The 13,273-nt window shown below is 39.7% G+C and overlaps 1 protein-coding gene across 1 annotated transcript in view; it reads right to left on the reverse strand.

Moving 5' to 3' along the window:
* The window catches only part of CCDC81 (coiled-coil domain containing 81), a 39,657-nt gene that overhangs the window by 13,015 nt on the left and 13,369 nt on the right, over window positions 1-13,273 (reverse strand). Inside the window, 5 exon segments of the mRNA XM_036906980.2 lie at window positions 2,142-2,265; window positions 3,747-3,868; window positions 5,818-5,897; window positions 8,096-8,352; window positions 11,831-11,987. Coding sequence (XP_036762875.2) covers window positions 2,142-2,265; window positions 3,747-3,868; window positions 5,818-5,897; window positions 8,096-8,352; window positions 11,831-11,987 — 740 coding nt within the window.

Raw genomic sequence — 13,273 nt, forward strand, 5'->3', positions numbered from 1 at the left:
AGGTAATCTTGCAAAGTCTCAATTCTGTGAAATGAGGATAAAATTTATTCATTCTACAAAAATATTTTGAGTGCTATGTTCACTTTTCTAGGCACGGGAGATACAGTGAAGAATGACACACACACACACACACACACACACACACACCTCTGTCCGCATGGAATTAACAGACAGCCACATGGGGACAGCCAATAAATAAGTGAATTCTATAGTATGTTCAATGATGATGAATGCCATGCAATGCTGGAGGAATTGACTAATAAACCACAAATAGAATGCAAGAAAGCTCTCACAAAGAAGGTGATATTTGAGTAAATACCTGAAGGAAGTGAGCAATTAATAGTAATCAGATATCTGATAGAAAAATCATTCTAAGCAAAGCAAATGAGTGCAAAATCCTTGAAGTGGGTGCATGCCTGTGGTCAGTGTGGCTGGAGGGCAATGAGTTAGTGGGGAATAGTAGGGGATGGGTCAGAAATCAGGCAGGATCTTGCAGGTCTTGGTAAGGACTTTTGCAATTACCCTAGCTAAGAATAGGAAGACATAGAAGGTACAATATCCAGTATTAACAAAGCTATAGAATAGATGGCAGTCCCTCATATTACTGCTACTGGAAAGATAATTTGATAGAACCTTCCTGAAGATAACTGATGATGCGGATCAAAGGCATGAAAATAGGCTCATCCTTTATCTTTGAAATTTCACCTTAAAGTTTTTATCCTAGAGAATATTCCAGTGTGTTCGAAGAATTGTATGTGATTATATTTAACAACATTATTTATGATATTAAGAAAAAATTAAAAATCACCTAAATATCCAACGGCAGATTGGTTAAACAAAAGGTTTAGTCAGATGAGATGATATGCAATCTATTGTTCATGTTTTGGAATAGTTAAAGCCATGGGGAAATCTTTATCACTTATTGTTAAGTGTAACACAAGTTCATGTGATATGATCACAGTTTTATTCAAAATGTGTGCATAAGTTTCAAGTATAAACATACACATATATTGTATATGCATGAAAGTTAAGAATATATAACATAATATTAACAGAAAGTTTCCTTATGGAGTTATGGGTGATTTTTTGTATCTTTTTTCCCATTTTTTTCAAAATCTCTGTGATAAACATGTAATCAGCAAAAAACCCCACATACTTTGGGTCAATTGCCATAGGAAGCCTTCACTACTAATTCCTAACAATTGATTACTCCCTCCTTTTTTGCAGCCTCTGTTCTTTTGTTCTTTTCATCACATGTATCATTTCTTTAACACGAGTCTCCCTACAAGACTATAAGTCTTATAAACGTAGGTTTACATGTCTTTTAAATTTCTTATAGCTCAGTATCTTCAGTGTCTAGAATAGTGCCTGGCACATGGTGGGGCTCAATGTTTGTTGGACTGAACCAAATTCCAAAGTACTAGACATTTCATTCTCAATTATTTTTTGTAGAAGTAAGTGAGATCATCCAAAATAAGCATGCCTAAGGTTTTGAATGGGACTTTGGTAATCCACAGAGTACATAAATCATATATATGTTTGTGATACATTGTCACACATTAATAAATTGAAAGTTGTCAGCACAGTGCAAGGTACACAGTAGATGCTCAGTAAATACTTGAGTACATTTGACTGATTTGAGGTCTTAAAATGTATCCTACTCAGAGGTAGAAGGAGAAAAGAGAAATGTTTTGATTAACAAGAAGATATGACCATCATACACTGCAATATATTTATTCATTCAAACAGTGTTTAGAATGCCAGCCATGTTTGGCAAAACTGTTTCCCACTTTAATCTAAATATGAAATTGTGTCTCATCATAATATCAAAGCACTCAAAAAATGAGAAAGTCTCCCAAATCCGCAAGAAGAGTTAGATGTTGCCTCCTCTGCTATTTTATTTCCACCTCTGTCATAGCTTTCTTTTATCCTACTGAATCCTAATTTACCACTCTGTGTATGTCTGGTTTTCCCACTAGATTGTGAGCCCAAGTCCTCTCTATTACCCCCATCACCTAGCCCATAGAATGTACTCAAGAATACTAATGGAATGAATGAACCGTTATTTAAATTCTCTGCATCAAGATATGACTCAAAAATATGTTTACAGAAGTGCAATGGAGAAAATGCCAATGCGTTACCTTTCAGGGTTCATGTTTTTCCCACCACTCCCACTCTGTTCCAACTTGTTCAGCAAGCTGACACTTGTCACTTTGGCGGGAGAGTTAGCTTGCCTATCTTGACGTCTCTTGGATGAGAAGACCTCTGTAGAATGAATGAGAGTGTTTCCTTTCAACTCTAAATGGGTGGTTTATACTTCACACAGATTTTAAAAACTCATGATTTTACTAAGGAAAATTTTCATATTAAATACACTTTCTTATCTTTATATTATTGCCCCTTGCCCTGATGTGGTTAAAAATGTTTTTTTTTCTGTATACATACTATGCGCAAAGCATTGCCTGGGCACCTTAGAAAATACATAGAGGGGAGTCTTTACCCTTAAAGATCTTCAGATCTTTCAATAGATATAGTTGGAGAGAAAAATAAGATACAAACAAAAAACATGAGAGCTCTCATTTGCAGAGGCCTTACTATGTGCCAACAGTGCTAAGTGCTTTATAGACACTGCATAAATAGCAACTCAGGACTATGATGCAAAATACTACAATCCCAAATGAATGGTGCACGCTTTAAGAGACTGACATGATCAGAGAAGAGAGAAGCCACTTCAGAATCCAGTGATGAGAGAAGCATTCATAGAGGAAGTGAGATGTGAAAAGGGTGCAAGAGGTAAAATCGGATTGGGATGGGCTTTAAGAAAAGGAAGGACATTCTGAACAGAAGAGGCATGAATAAAAGCATGAAGCCAGGGAGAGACAGGGCATGTCAGAGGAACATGAATTGACAGTTTTGTTCAAAGAAGAAGTCTGCAGGGAACACTGACAGATGAGACTGAAGAAATGAAAGCACATGAATATTAGGCTAAAGTTTGTGTAATCCTGCAGGCCACAGTTGCAAAGCCAACATCCACAAACTAATGTTTACCCATTGGCATGTTCTGTTTGGCCCACTCAGCATTTCTTGTTTCGATGTCAATTAGTTGTCAACATTTAACAATCAATAGTTTCACAGAAGACAGGATCTCTGCTTCTCTTGAAAAATTAGAGAATTGGATAACACTTGGCCCACATTTCTCTACAAAGCAACAATCTGCTAGAGAAACAAGTCCTCAAGAGGTAGTCTGGCAACCTGTGGGGACCCTCTGGGGCCCTTTTGAAAATACTTTGATGTGCTAGGGTTTTCTTGAGATGCTTCAAGCAAAGCAATGTATCACAGCAGATTAAATGAAGACACAGATATGAGAATCCAGCTTTCTTTTATAAGCTAGGTATCAAAGATATAAAACTACCATTCTTCATTTCTCATAAAGAATTATTATTTATGCTAATATATCTATCATGTTACATCCAGCCCACTTCATGCATTTATGTTATCCACCTAGACACTGTAGGCATTTGAGTTTTGAATCAGTGGGGAGCAAGAAGAGAGATTATGGTCTAAGTGCCTGAGAGTCATAAAGTGGTGACACACAAGACTCCAGGAATAGAAGATGTTGTGATAGAGAAGAATACAGTGATTATTCACAAATCTCATTTAGTTTGGGCATAGGAGTTGCTAAGCGACATGGCTCGGCTCATAAGCGGTAAAGTGTGACAGATTATACCCAGAAACGATTGGCCTACCTCTGACGCCGCCTTCCTTGTCTGACTGGTCTTTTAATTGGCTCTTCCTTTGTCTGTTCTTTCCCCCTTCTTCCAGAATGGTCTCCATAGGTGGCTTGTTGTCCATCTCCTTGAAGTCAATGCTAAGAACAAGCCAAGGTGTTGTCTATTGCCCTAGATCTGAATAAGTGACTGTAGAAACTCCCAGTTATGAGAAGCAACAAGTTAGCTCTCTGATTCTGAAATAAGCCCACTCCTCCCAAGGGGGTAAGTGATTTTTGATTTGCTGAGTACAAATCAGGGACTCACTTTCTTAGAAGCTAAGTCTGTGAGCTGACCAATACCCTCCCCGTCTGTACTGAGGGCTCAGAAGGGACTCTCATACAGATAAATTGCTTTGAAGGCCTGGATTTCATCTTTTGGTTTTGGTTTCAGTTTGCATTTGCCTGTCTTTTCTAGTTCTATAATCAGATGCCACAGGGATGATGCAGCGAAAGGTGGTGTTGGATAGCGTGAAAGCAAGGACTCATGGCCTGGCAGGTGCAGTATGCCCAGAAATAGCCGTTCCTTCCCTCTTTCTTCTCCCCAGTTCTCCATCCTCTTCCCCAGGCAAAAGCAAGGGACTTGCAAAGGTTCAGTTTAGTGCATGTAGCTACAGATTCTTTGGTCTCAGGTATGGAGTACTGGGTTATAGTGCTTGATAAAGTGTGACCCAATCAGGGGCATGCACAGTGAGGCAGTGTTCCCAGTAAATTCAGGGGCCAAACTTCATACAAATTAAACATCTACAGTTGTTTTGAGTGTTTGAGTCCTCATGTCCATTTCTGGGCTCTCTAACATCAGCCTCCATCTCTCTTCCTTGACTCACTGTCATTATTTCCTTCTGGGGTACTTAAGCCAAAATATGTCCAAGAGGACAGCCAAATTTGCCTCCCAAAACAGAATCAAGATAAAATTATTTTGAATCCATTGATTTATTTGTAAAGAGCAAGACAACATGGTGAATGGAAAGAACCCTAGAACAGCCAGGAGCCATGATTTTATTCTGGCTTGACCACTCAGTAGCCATTTCATCTGCAAGATGAGGGGTTTGGACTAACTTATCTGTAAGGCTTATTTTGGCCCTCACATTGGTTTTGCCTAGGTATGTGTCATACAGTCCTTCCAGGAGGAGGTTGTTCCAAGCCAATAATCCCAAGAGGATGTCACAGACCCAAAAAACACGAGAAAAAAGTACTTTGGGAATCTGATCTTAGTTCCCAAACTTCTACCACCTGAAATGCATAGTAGTTAATGGTACAGCAGCTATGATTAAGAACATGATTAAGAGCATACAGTGGTAAGTGATGGCTACACTGGAAACAAAACCCAAGTCTCCTGACTCCTATTCCAGTGTTCTTAACATTGCACCAAGCTGTTTCACTTGCTAAAAAAAAAAAAATTACAATTACAATTAACTTTGCACCTCTATAATATGGATAAAATTATAATGCATATCTCAGATGGTTGTAGTGCAAAAATACTGAGAAAGTACTTAACAGTACCTGGCATCTAGTCTGTCTTTCATAAATGGTAACTATTATTATTATTATCATTATCATTATTGGAATCATTGTCAGCAGCAGCCACCAGTAACACCCACTGCACTCTTGGGGTAAAACTCTTCCTCTGTTCTACCTTGTCTTTCTAGCCCCTTCAATGGTAAAGATCAGAGCTCAGACAGGAGGTGGGCTGGACTGCAGAAGAGAGGAAGCTAGGTCAGAGGAAGTGGTGCAAGGAGAGGGAAGCCCAGCAGATGAGAGGAATTTTATTAACATTACAGGGATGGAGGTTGGTAGGAGGTGGTATCAGAGTTTCCTAGGAACTAGTAGTTGTTTTAAAATGGAATATTCTAAGTACCCATGGGGTTTTAACTTAACTACAGAAAGTGTATTCAATAAACTCTGCCGATGCACTGGAAAAAAGAGAGAGAGAGAGAGAATGGACACTAAAAGGAACATGAGCTAGAAAAGGGTGCAGAACACTGCGTGAATAGGTCAGTAGGTCAGCAAGGATGCCGAGCCTGGAGGACCCCGCGGAGCAAAGCACTGACCTTGAAAACGCAAGCACGCTGTTGGGCCGCCTCCCCAGGGTCTCCGTGCTGGACAGCACCGAGTCCACAGTGCCCGGCCTCTGGAGAACAGGGCAGAGAAGGGTTACGCCTGGGCTGTGGGCCAGGACACACAACTCAAAGCCACAGGTTGTCTCAGAGGCAAGGCTACCATGACACTCTGTATTGTTATTTTTGTTGGGTGCCTAATGCCTAGAGCTTAAAATTCAATGAGGAGTGATCTCAATTATCCAAGTAGTCACCTGGGAGAGTCATATACCAATCCGCTGATGCTGTCTTTTCTCAGTTTCCTCTCTGGAAATTACCTTCAGAATTAACAGCTTCTCTTAGACCTCTTTAAGAAGAGAACCAACTTACTGAAACTATCAGGAAAATGAGCAGGCTGGCCAATTCCCACTCGACCCAAATAACTCTACCATTGGGTAGTTAAGAGAAGGGCTTTGGAGTCAGAGGGGCATGTTTTCAAATTCCCACACTGCTGACAGTAGCCTTAGTCACAAGGTACATGGGGATCATAATAGGATCTAATTCATAGGATTTTTCTAAGATACTGTAAGTGGCTAGCACATAATAAATGCTCAAAAAATTATTGTAATTATCATTACATTATATGACTACATTATACTGATATAAAATAATACAAAAAATTATTATTTTTGGATTAATGATAGGCTTACAAAAGGCTGTGAAGGGAATTCTCAAGAACAGGTTTTAAATGTTCCCAACAAAAGCAGCATTACTGAAATAAGCACACAGCTTCCCAAGAAAACTACTCTGCAGGACAACACTCAGGTTTAAGTTATGGGACGTTTAGGGGGGCAAACAATCACTCTCACCCCTTTACAGCAGTTTCCCAAAACGTTTTATGGACCTTAACAAGTACTGGATTAAGTAAAGTGCCATGACTAAATACATTCAGGCAGCTAAGGTGGCTTCTTCCCAGCCAGACTTCTCTGATCCATCACCACACCAACATGCTTTGCGCCTCTTTCCACGAGGGTGATGTGTAGTAGTTCTCCAACTGCTTTGGCCTCCAAAGCATTTTTTCATAGAATATTTCTCAAAACTAGTTCTTTCTGAAAATGTTCCTTAAAAGTTATGTCTTAAGAGTACAGCAGGCCAACAAACACGTTAGCCTCTTTTAAATGCATATTAAAACTACAAAGTTTTACTATGTAGAAACCCTGTAGAATCCCTCAAGATTAGCGATGGGCCTGTGCTTTGACCTTGCTTCTGGATTTGCAAATTTTACCTTGTGTTTTCATGGACAAGAGAGGGCTATACCTGTGTGTGTTCTCATTTTCCACACAAAGCGTTGCTGTCTCTTTTTAAAATCCTGTGGGAAGCCAGATTGTGGAAAAAAACACCAAGAGCCTCGTATGCACAACTCCATTTCCTAAATCTCCATCCCAGAGCTCCATGAAGGGAGAAATTAGAGTGTGGAATTGGACCATGTTTATAGCCTTTCATTTTATAGCCTGTTCACTGAAAAGCCAGGCTTTTGCTCTATGAGACACAGAGTTATATAACATTTTGTGGTAACCCAGTGTGCTCATGCCAGCTTTGTTGGATCCCAGAGGGACACCTAAGGCACATTAAATACTCAGTTAATTCTGTTGATGGACTATTTCATTGCCTCCTTAATCTCTCCTATACCCAACTCAGCATGAAGGTCATACCAGCTCTTTAATGACCAACAATACTGGGGTTAATTACGAAGTTTCTTATACAACATGGCAAGTTAAAAGCTAAAGATACATTTCCATGACTTGAATTGATTTTATTGTAGACTTTCATTAAAATAAAATAGTACAACCCACAAAAAAGAGTGATTAGGAAGTCTGGGCTTGAATTCCACTTCTGCCACTTATCAGCATCCTGACTTCAGGCTTCCCATAACCTTTCTGAGCCCCCATTTTTCTCAATTGTGAAGTCAGGATGCTACGAATGCTGGTTTTGTGTTTTGAGACTCAAATGAAATACTATATGTGGAAGAACTGTTTAAACTATGAGGGACTATAAAATGTTTAGAATTATGAGTTTCTAATTACTATTTGTTTTTCAGTTGGCATTCACTCAAAACTTAAAGTTCCTTCGCCTTTCTATCCTTTGTCAAAGAGTTAATCATCTATAAACAAGAACTTCTTCACACTTGGGGTGCCACTTAAAATATGTCAACCTGAGTTTTTCTTAACTATGACACAGATGACTCAGAGCTACAATCAGGAGAGGAGTTAGGAGAAGGAAAACATTAATTTACATTTGCTAGGGCTTTCGCCAAAGCCCCACTTCCATCCATTGAACAAAGGAAGTCCTTATAAAATCTCATCTTCACTTTGCCGTCTCTTATTACGAGGACCCCAATTCCTTTGAATGTAAACTCCACATTTTTTTTGATGGAAATAGATCGTGATAAAAAAAGCAATGTCTCCTTCACACATCCTTCCACTGTGTCCCTGTTAAATGGACCCTCCAGGGATATCATGACAAAATTAAGTGGAACAATTGGGATATCACCTAGAGGAGAAAAAGACAGTTGGGGTGGGGGAAAAGAAGTAGAAATTACAAAAGGACATATCATATACACTTACAAGTATCTGATTCTTTAGTACTCAAAATTAGAATTGTCCATGTGAAGCCCCTGTACCCTATTCATAGATATTAATCAGTACAATTTTCTCTAAAAGTATAATGGCTTCTGCTCAAAATAAAAACAAGTGGCTTTCTAAGTAAGATTCCAGAGAAGTTTTTTTAATTTTCTTTTGGAGGCATAATAAGAACTAATGGCATCTCTTCCTAAAAGGGTTTTCTGAAGTTCTCAGTACCCTATTCTTTCAGGACATGCTGTAGTAATATTTATTTCCTCCAGTAATCATACCATTTTAATTGATTATAAATATACACAAAGGTAAAGTGTTTTGAAAAAAGAGTCATCCTCACTAGAAGTTACCTTTCAAATGAAATTGGATCTTGTCAGAGGGATCAGAACTTGACTGTTTATCTTCTCTGAGCCCATAAATGGCATTGCAAAGGAGTATGGTTCTATCTAGCATGAAAGTAAGCAAAAGTTCTATTCTACCTGAAGAGACTTAGGAGGCATGCATGGTAGAGAAGTCAGAAAAGGGGGTAAATAGCAAAGATGATCAAGCTGCAAAATCCAAAGAGAGACAGTAAACAGGGTCCACTAATACAGGAACAGAATAAAGAGAAGAACACTCTAAACATTCAGCAAGCATTGATTTATAGCCTTTCAAGTGCCCAACACCTCTGGGTGATAAGAATTAGCAGCATATAGGACACAAGCTTCCCTATATCAGTTCACGGTCTCCTGCACAATTTAACATGATTCTATACCACTTACCTCCGTTTCATTTTTTAAATAAATTTCTTAAAACAGAACACTATATTGCCTTCCTCTAGATTCTCCCATCCCATTAGCCCAAAGTCTCTGTGCAATCTATCTTTCAGCTCCTTTATTTCAGCAAGGATGCCTTCACCAAATGATGCTAGGATATGTTGCCAATCTTATTCTCATGACCTCCCTGTAACTCCTGCTGGCCATGCCTGATGCCCTCTCTTCTCTCTCGTGTCCATGCACCACTCTCGGTTCTCCAGTTTCCTCCTCCTTGGTCTCCTTTGCCAGATTCCTCCCTCTTCTACTTCTTATAAGATGGTGTGTGTTTGTTCTTTAGATAGAATTTTGTCCTTGTCTGTTTCCTATTCTTACTGTGTATCCTCTCCTGGGTAAATTTATTCAGATCTTAAACTCTAGTCTCCACCCACTTCCTGTGCTCTGAAATCACTTCTACCTAAATATCCCCACAGCAATCTCAAACTCAGCATGTTCAAAAGCAAACTCATTATTTTATCTGCCACCACAACCAGCCTTTCCCCTTCATTCCCTATGGCCGTTAGTGGCATTGACATGCATCTCTCCCCCAAGTCATCCCCAGTAACCTTCCTTCTTATCCTCCCCTCTCAACTGGCAACCAAGCCCCTGAGCTCAGCATCGGGAATGTCTCATGAATACATTCCTTCATCTTCCTCCTGAGTGCCACTGCCTTCATTCAGCTTTTTACCATAGTGCTTAACTGAAAGAGCTATCTTCTAAAAACTGGACCAATACAAAAAATTCCCTGCTCAGAAACTTTCAATGGCCCTCAGTGCCTATAGGATGAATTCCAAAGCCCTCATCAACAGTATAAGCCCCTCACAATTTAATACCTACTAGCCATTTCTGTCCTACTTCCCTCCACTTGTCTCCCCAATCATCTGTCCTGGCCACACAGAAGTACCCGATCTTCCATTAAGAGGCCTCACTCTTTCCCATATTCTGGAATTGTTCATACTGTCCCTGAAATACCTTCCACTGATTCTCTGCTGGCAAAGTCGTGTCATCCTTTAAGAGCTCCTGGCACATCATCTTCCTAAATTTCCAGAAGCAGAGTTAGGCACGCCCTGCTCTGGACTCCCCAAGCATTCGATCCAGTTCTGAGCATTGCTGCTTTCACAGTGTTCAATCACGTTGTGTCATTATATATTTGCTCCCATGCTAGATTCTGAGCTCTTCAAGGTAAGGACCATATTTTAATTATCTTTAAGAATCACTGTATAATGTTTGATTAGTGAACTAGTTAATTAATGGTGAAGAATCATAATCCCAAAGCTAAACAGCAGAACTGTTCTCATGAATGAATTCAGTCATACATGTTTAATTCTGAAATGTCCTCAACTTTGTAAAAAAATTAATTATATCCCTAAATTACTTTCTTGAACATTACAAGATCTAAGATGGGAAATAAGCTCTAGTTCTAAGGCACATTCTTTGTTTTTGCAAAAAACGTAGTTTTTGTTTTTGCAAAGAAAAAAGTTGACTTTAGCTTTACTTCATTAGGTAGGTTTTTGATGAATTAGGATGTCATATTTCTTATGCCATAAAACTCTAGGTAGAAATGGCTGAAATGTCCATCAAACCCACCACACAGAATGTATGCATTGTGAATTCTAAGTATAGTTTGTTGGTACGTGTTTTTCGAATATATCATTTTTTGGTGGAGAGTTACTCTGAAAATTAACTTTTAGGGAAATGACTTGAAGCCAAGTCTCAGCCTTTTCACCTGCTGGCACTGGAGATAGATTGCCTCTCTTCATCCATAAGAAGGGAATGAATGATAAGGAAGGTCAAAAAGAACAAAGCCAGAAATCAAGAAGGAAGCCCCCACGGGCCTCTGAGGAACCAGGGTGAGTGTCACCCAGTCCACACACTGAAGCTGGGATGTACGTGGTCCTGCGGCAGATGCCGTGGCTGTTTGACCACTGCTTCTCAAACATTGGAATAAAACCTGACACACAGTTGACCCTCAGCAAATATTTGCCAAAGGAAGGGAGGGAGGGAGGATGGGAGGGAAAGAGCAGAGTGGGGAGGGAGGGAAGGAGGGGAAGGAGTGAGGCAGAGAAGAAGGTTCTAGGGTATGAGAGATATGCAAGGTATCATTTAGTCTCTATGGAATTATTAACCTTCTAACTTTGACATTTTAATAATTTAGATTTATATTATATATCATTTTAATATATTATTTTAATAATTTAGATTCTTTAACACAGTGATCTTTTCCACAGTTGATGCTGACTGTAATTCTAACCAGAGACCCTAATTAACTTTCTTTTCTTTATAACCACTTCTAATAATTTCTGAGGATCTGAAATATTGATAAAGTCTGTACAACTCTGTGAAGTGGCTTTTATATAAGTTTGTCTTGAAGTCACATCAGATCCTCGCATGCCTGCCTCTTAAGTTAGCAAAGTTGAAAACGTCCTGCACGAAGACTATACATTACTTCCTACCTTGGCACCTCCCTCTATGAAAGGCACCGTGCAAAAAGTGAGCCCCTCAAATCAGAAACTAATAATGCAGCAACTGGCTAAGCTTTGCCCTTTCATTTTCAGATCCAAGCCAGTCACCTTCTGGGAAAGTCTTAATAGTAGAGAGATTTACCAGGAGTATATACTTTGCTCTGTCTGAGTCCATGGAGCTGAACCAGCTTCTCCACCATGACAAACATGGGCCTCTGCGTTAGAATAAACTTGTTGTTCCCCACCTGAAGTTTTTGTCTCATGAAAGTGAAAGTTCCAAGTCCTGGAATCTGCACCCCCTGAAAGGAAAAAGAAGAGCAGCAAACAGAATTTACAGAATGGATAAAGAAAAAGAATCTTTGGTACTGTTATCCAAAAAAAACATTAAGCTGAGGCCTTAAAAATGCAAGAATCTCTATGACCCCTTAGAGCTGCAGCGTTTTGACTCTAAGTTTTCAAATAAGTTTAGCATAAAATGTAATATATTGATCCATGATGCTTTTCCAACATCAGATTCCTCAACGCCATATCATTCAAAGGTTGTGAGGATTAAGAAAATCTGTATGGATGCCATAGCTATGTTTACTCTATCTGTAAGACGAGTCCTGTCCTAAATTATGTGACATTTTAATTATTTGCCATTAGAGAGAGGGAATGTAAGAGGTTGTGAGAACCTCTGCTTCCTTGTTCCTTCTTTTCGGTTTTCTATCTCTCACTGAAAATCAGACAAGCCAGCATCCAGAAGGCATATGCCGCAGTGCGGTGATCCTGGCTGACAGGGAGAAGCAACCGCTTTTGGCTGTCTCCCTGAAAAAATCACACATCAAGAGTTACAAAATCAAAAGCCTACGGGGGCCAAGAAAAATGGAAGGGAGTGCAGGTCACCAGCCAGAGAATGTGGTGGCTAGAGAATACACGCCCCATCAGAAGGGGAGAGCCCAGGGTCAGCCAAGTGTCGCCGCGCAGGACTGAAAAACCGGTATTGTTAGATCTGCTGATTTTTCAAGAAAAGGGAGGGACAAAATCCAAAACTTTATATAAGCTTTCCTGATTTTAAGTGGTAATGACTAATTCAAGTGATCAGGCCAAACAAAATAAGTTTGAAGGATGAATTTAGCCCAATTGCTGTCATATTGGAACATGTAGGGCATAAAGTTCCACAAGCTCCCGATTCCCTCCAAGGTCCCCAAATCTCTGTGCAGTTCAATGGCCTCCAAACTTAAGACCTGACACGAAAAAACAGTCCAGCTCTGGACAGTTTCTCATTTCGGGCAAGTTGAGTTCAGCCCCTGACTGTCTTCCTATATTTCAGTTAAATTCTATTCCCTGCAAGGAGGCCAGTCAGGAAGCATTATGTCCTTCTACAGCTGTGCCGGGGCCTGTGCGATCACAGAGGAACACTACCCATCTAGCTGCTCTGCACACACCCAAGCTGAGAAATGATATGCTTCTATCACTAGAAGAACAGCATTTACCAGTTACCGTTACCAAAGGAGAAAAGCCATGTTTGCTAAATCTACTATCTACAAGTCCTACCTGTGAGCACCATAAAATCACCAAAAGCGATTGAAAGTTAAAGTAGGTG

The sequence above is a fragment of the Manis pentadactyla genome, chromosome 9 (assembly GCF_030020395.1).
Source record: "Manis pentadactyla isolate mManPen7 chromosome 9, mManPen7.hap1, whole genome shotgun sequence".
Classification (NCBI taxonomy): Eukaryota; Metazoa; Chordata; class Mammalia; order Pholidota; family Manidae; genus Manis; species Manis pentadactyla.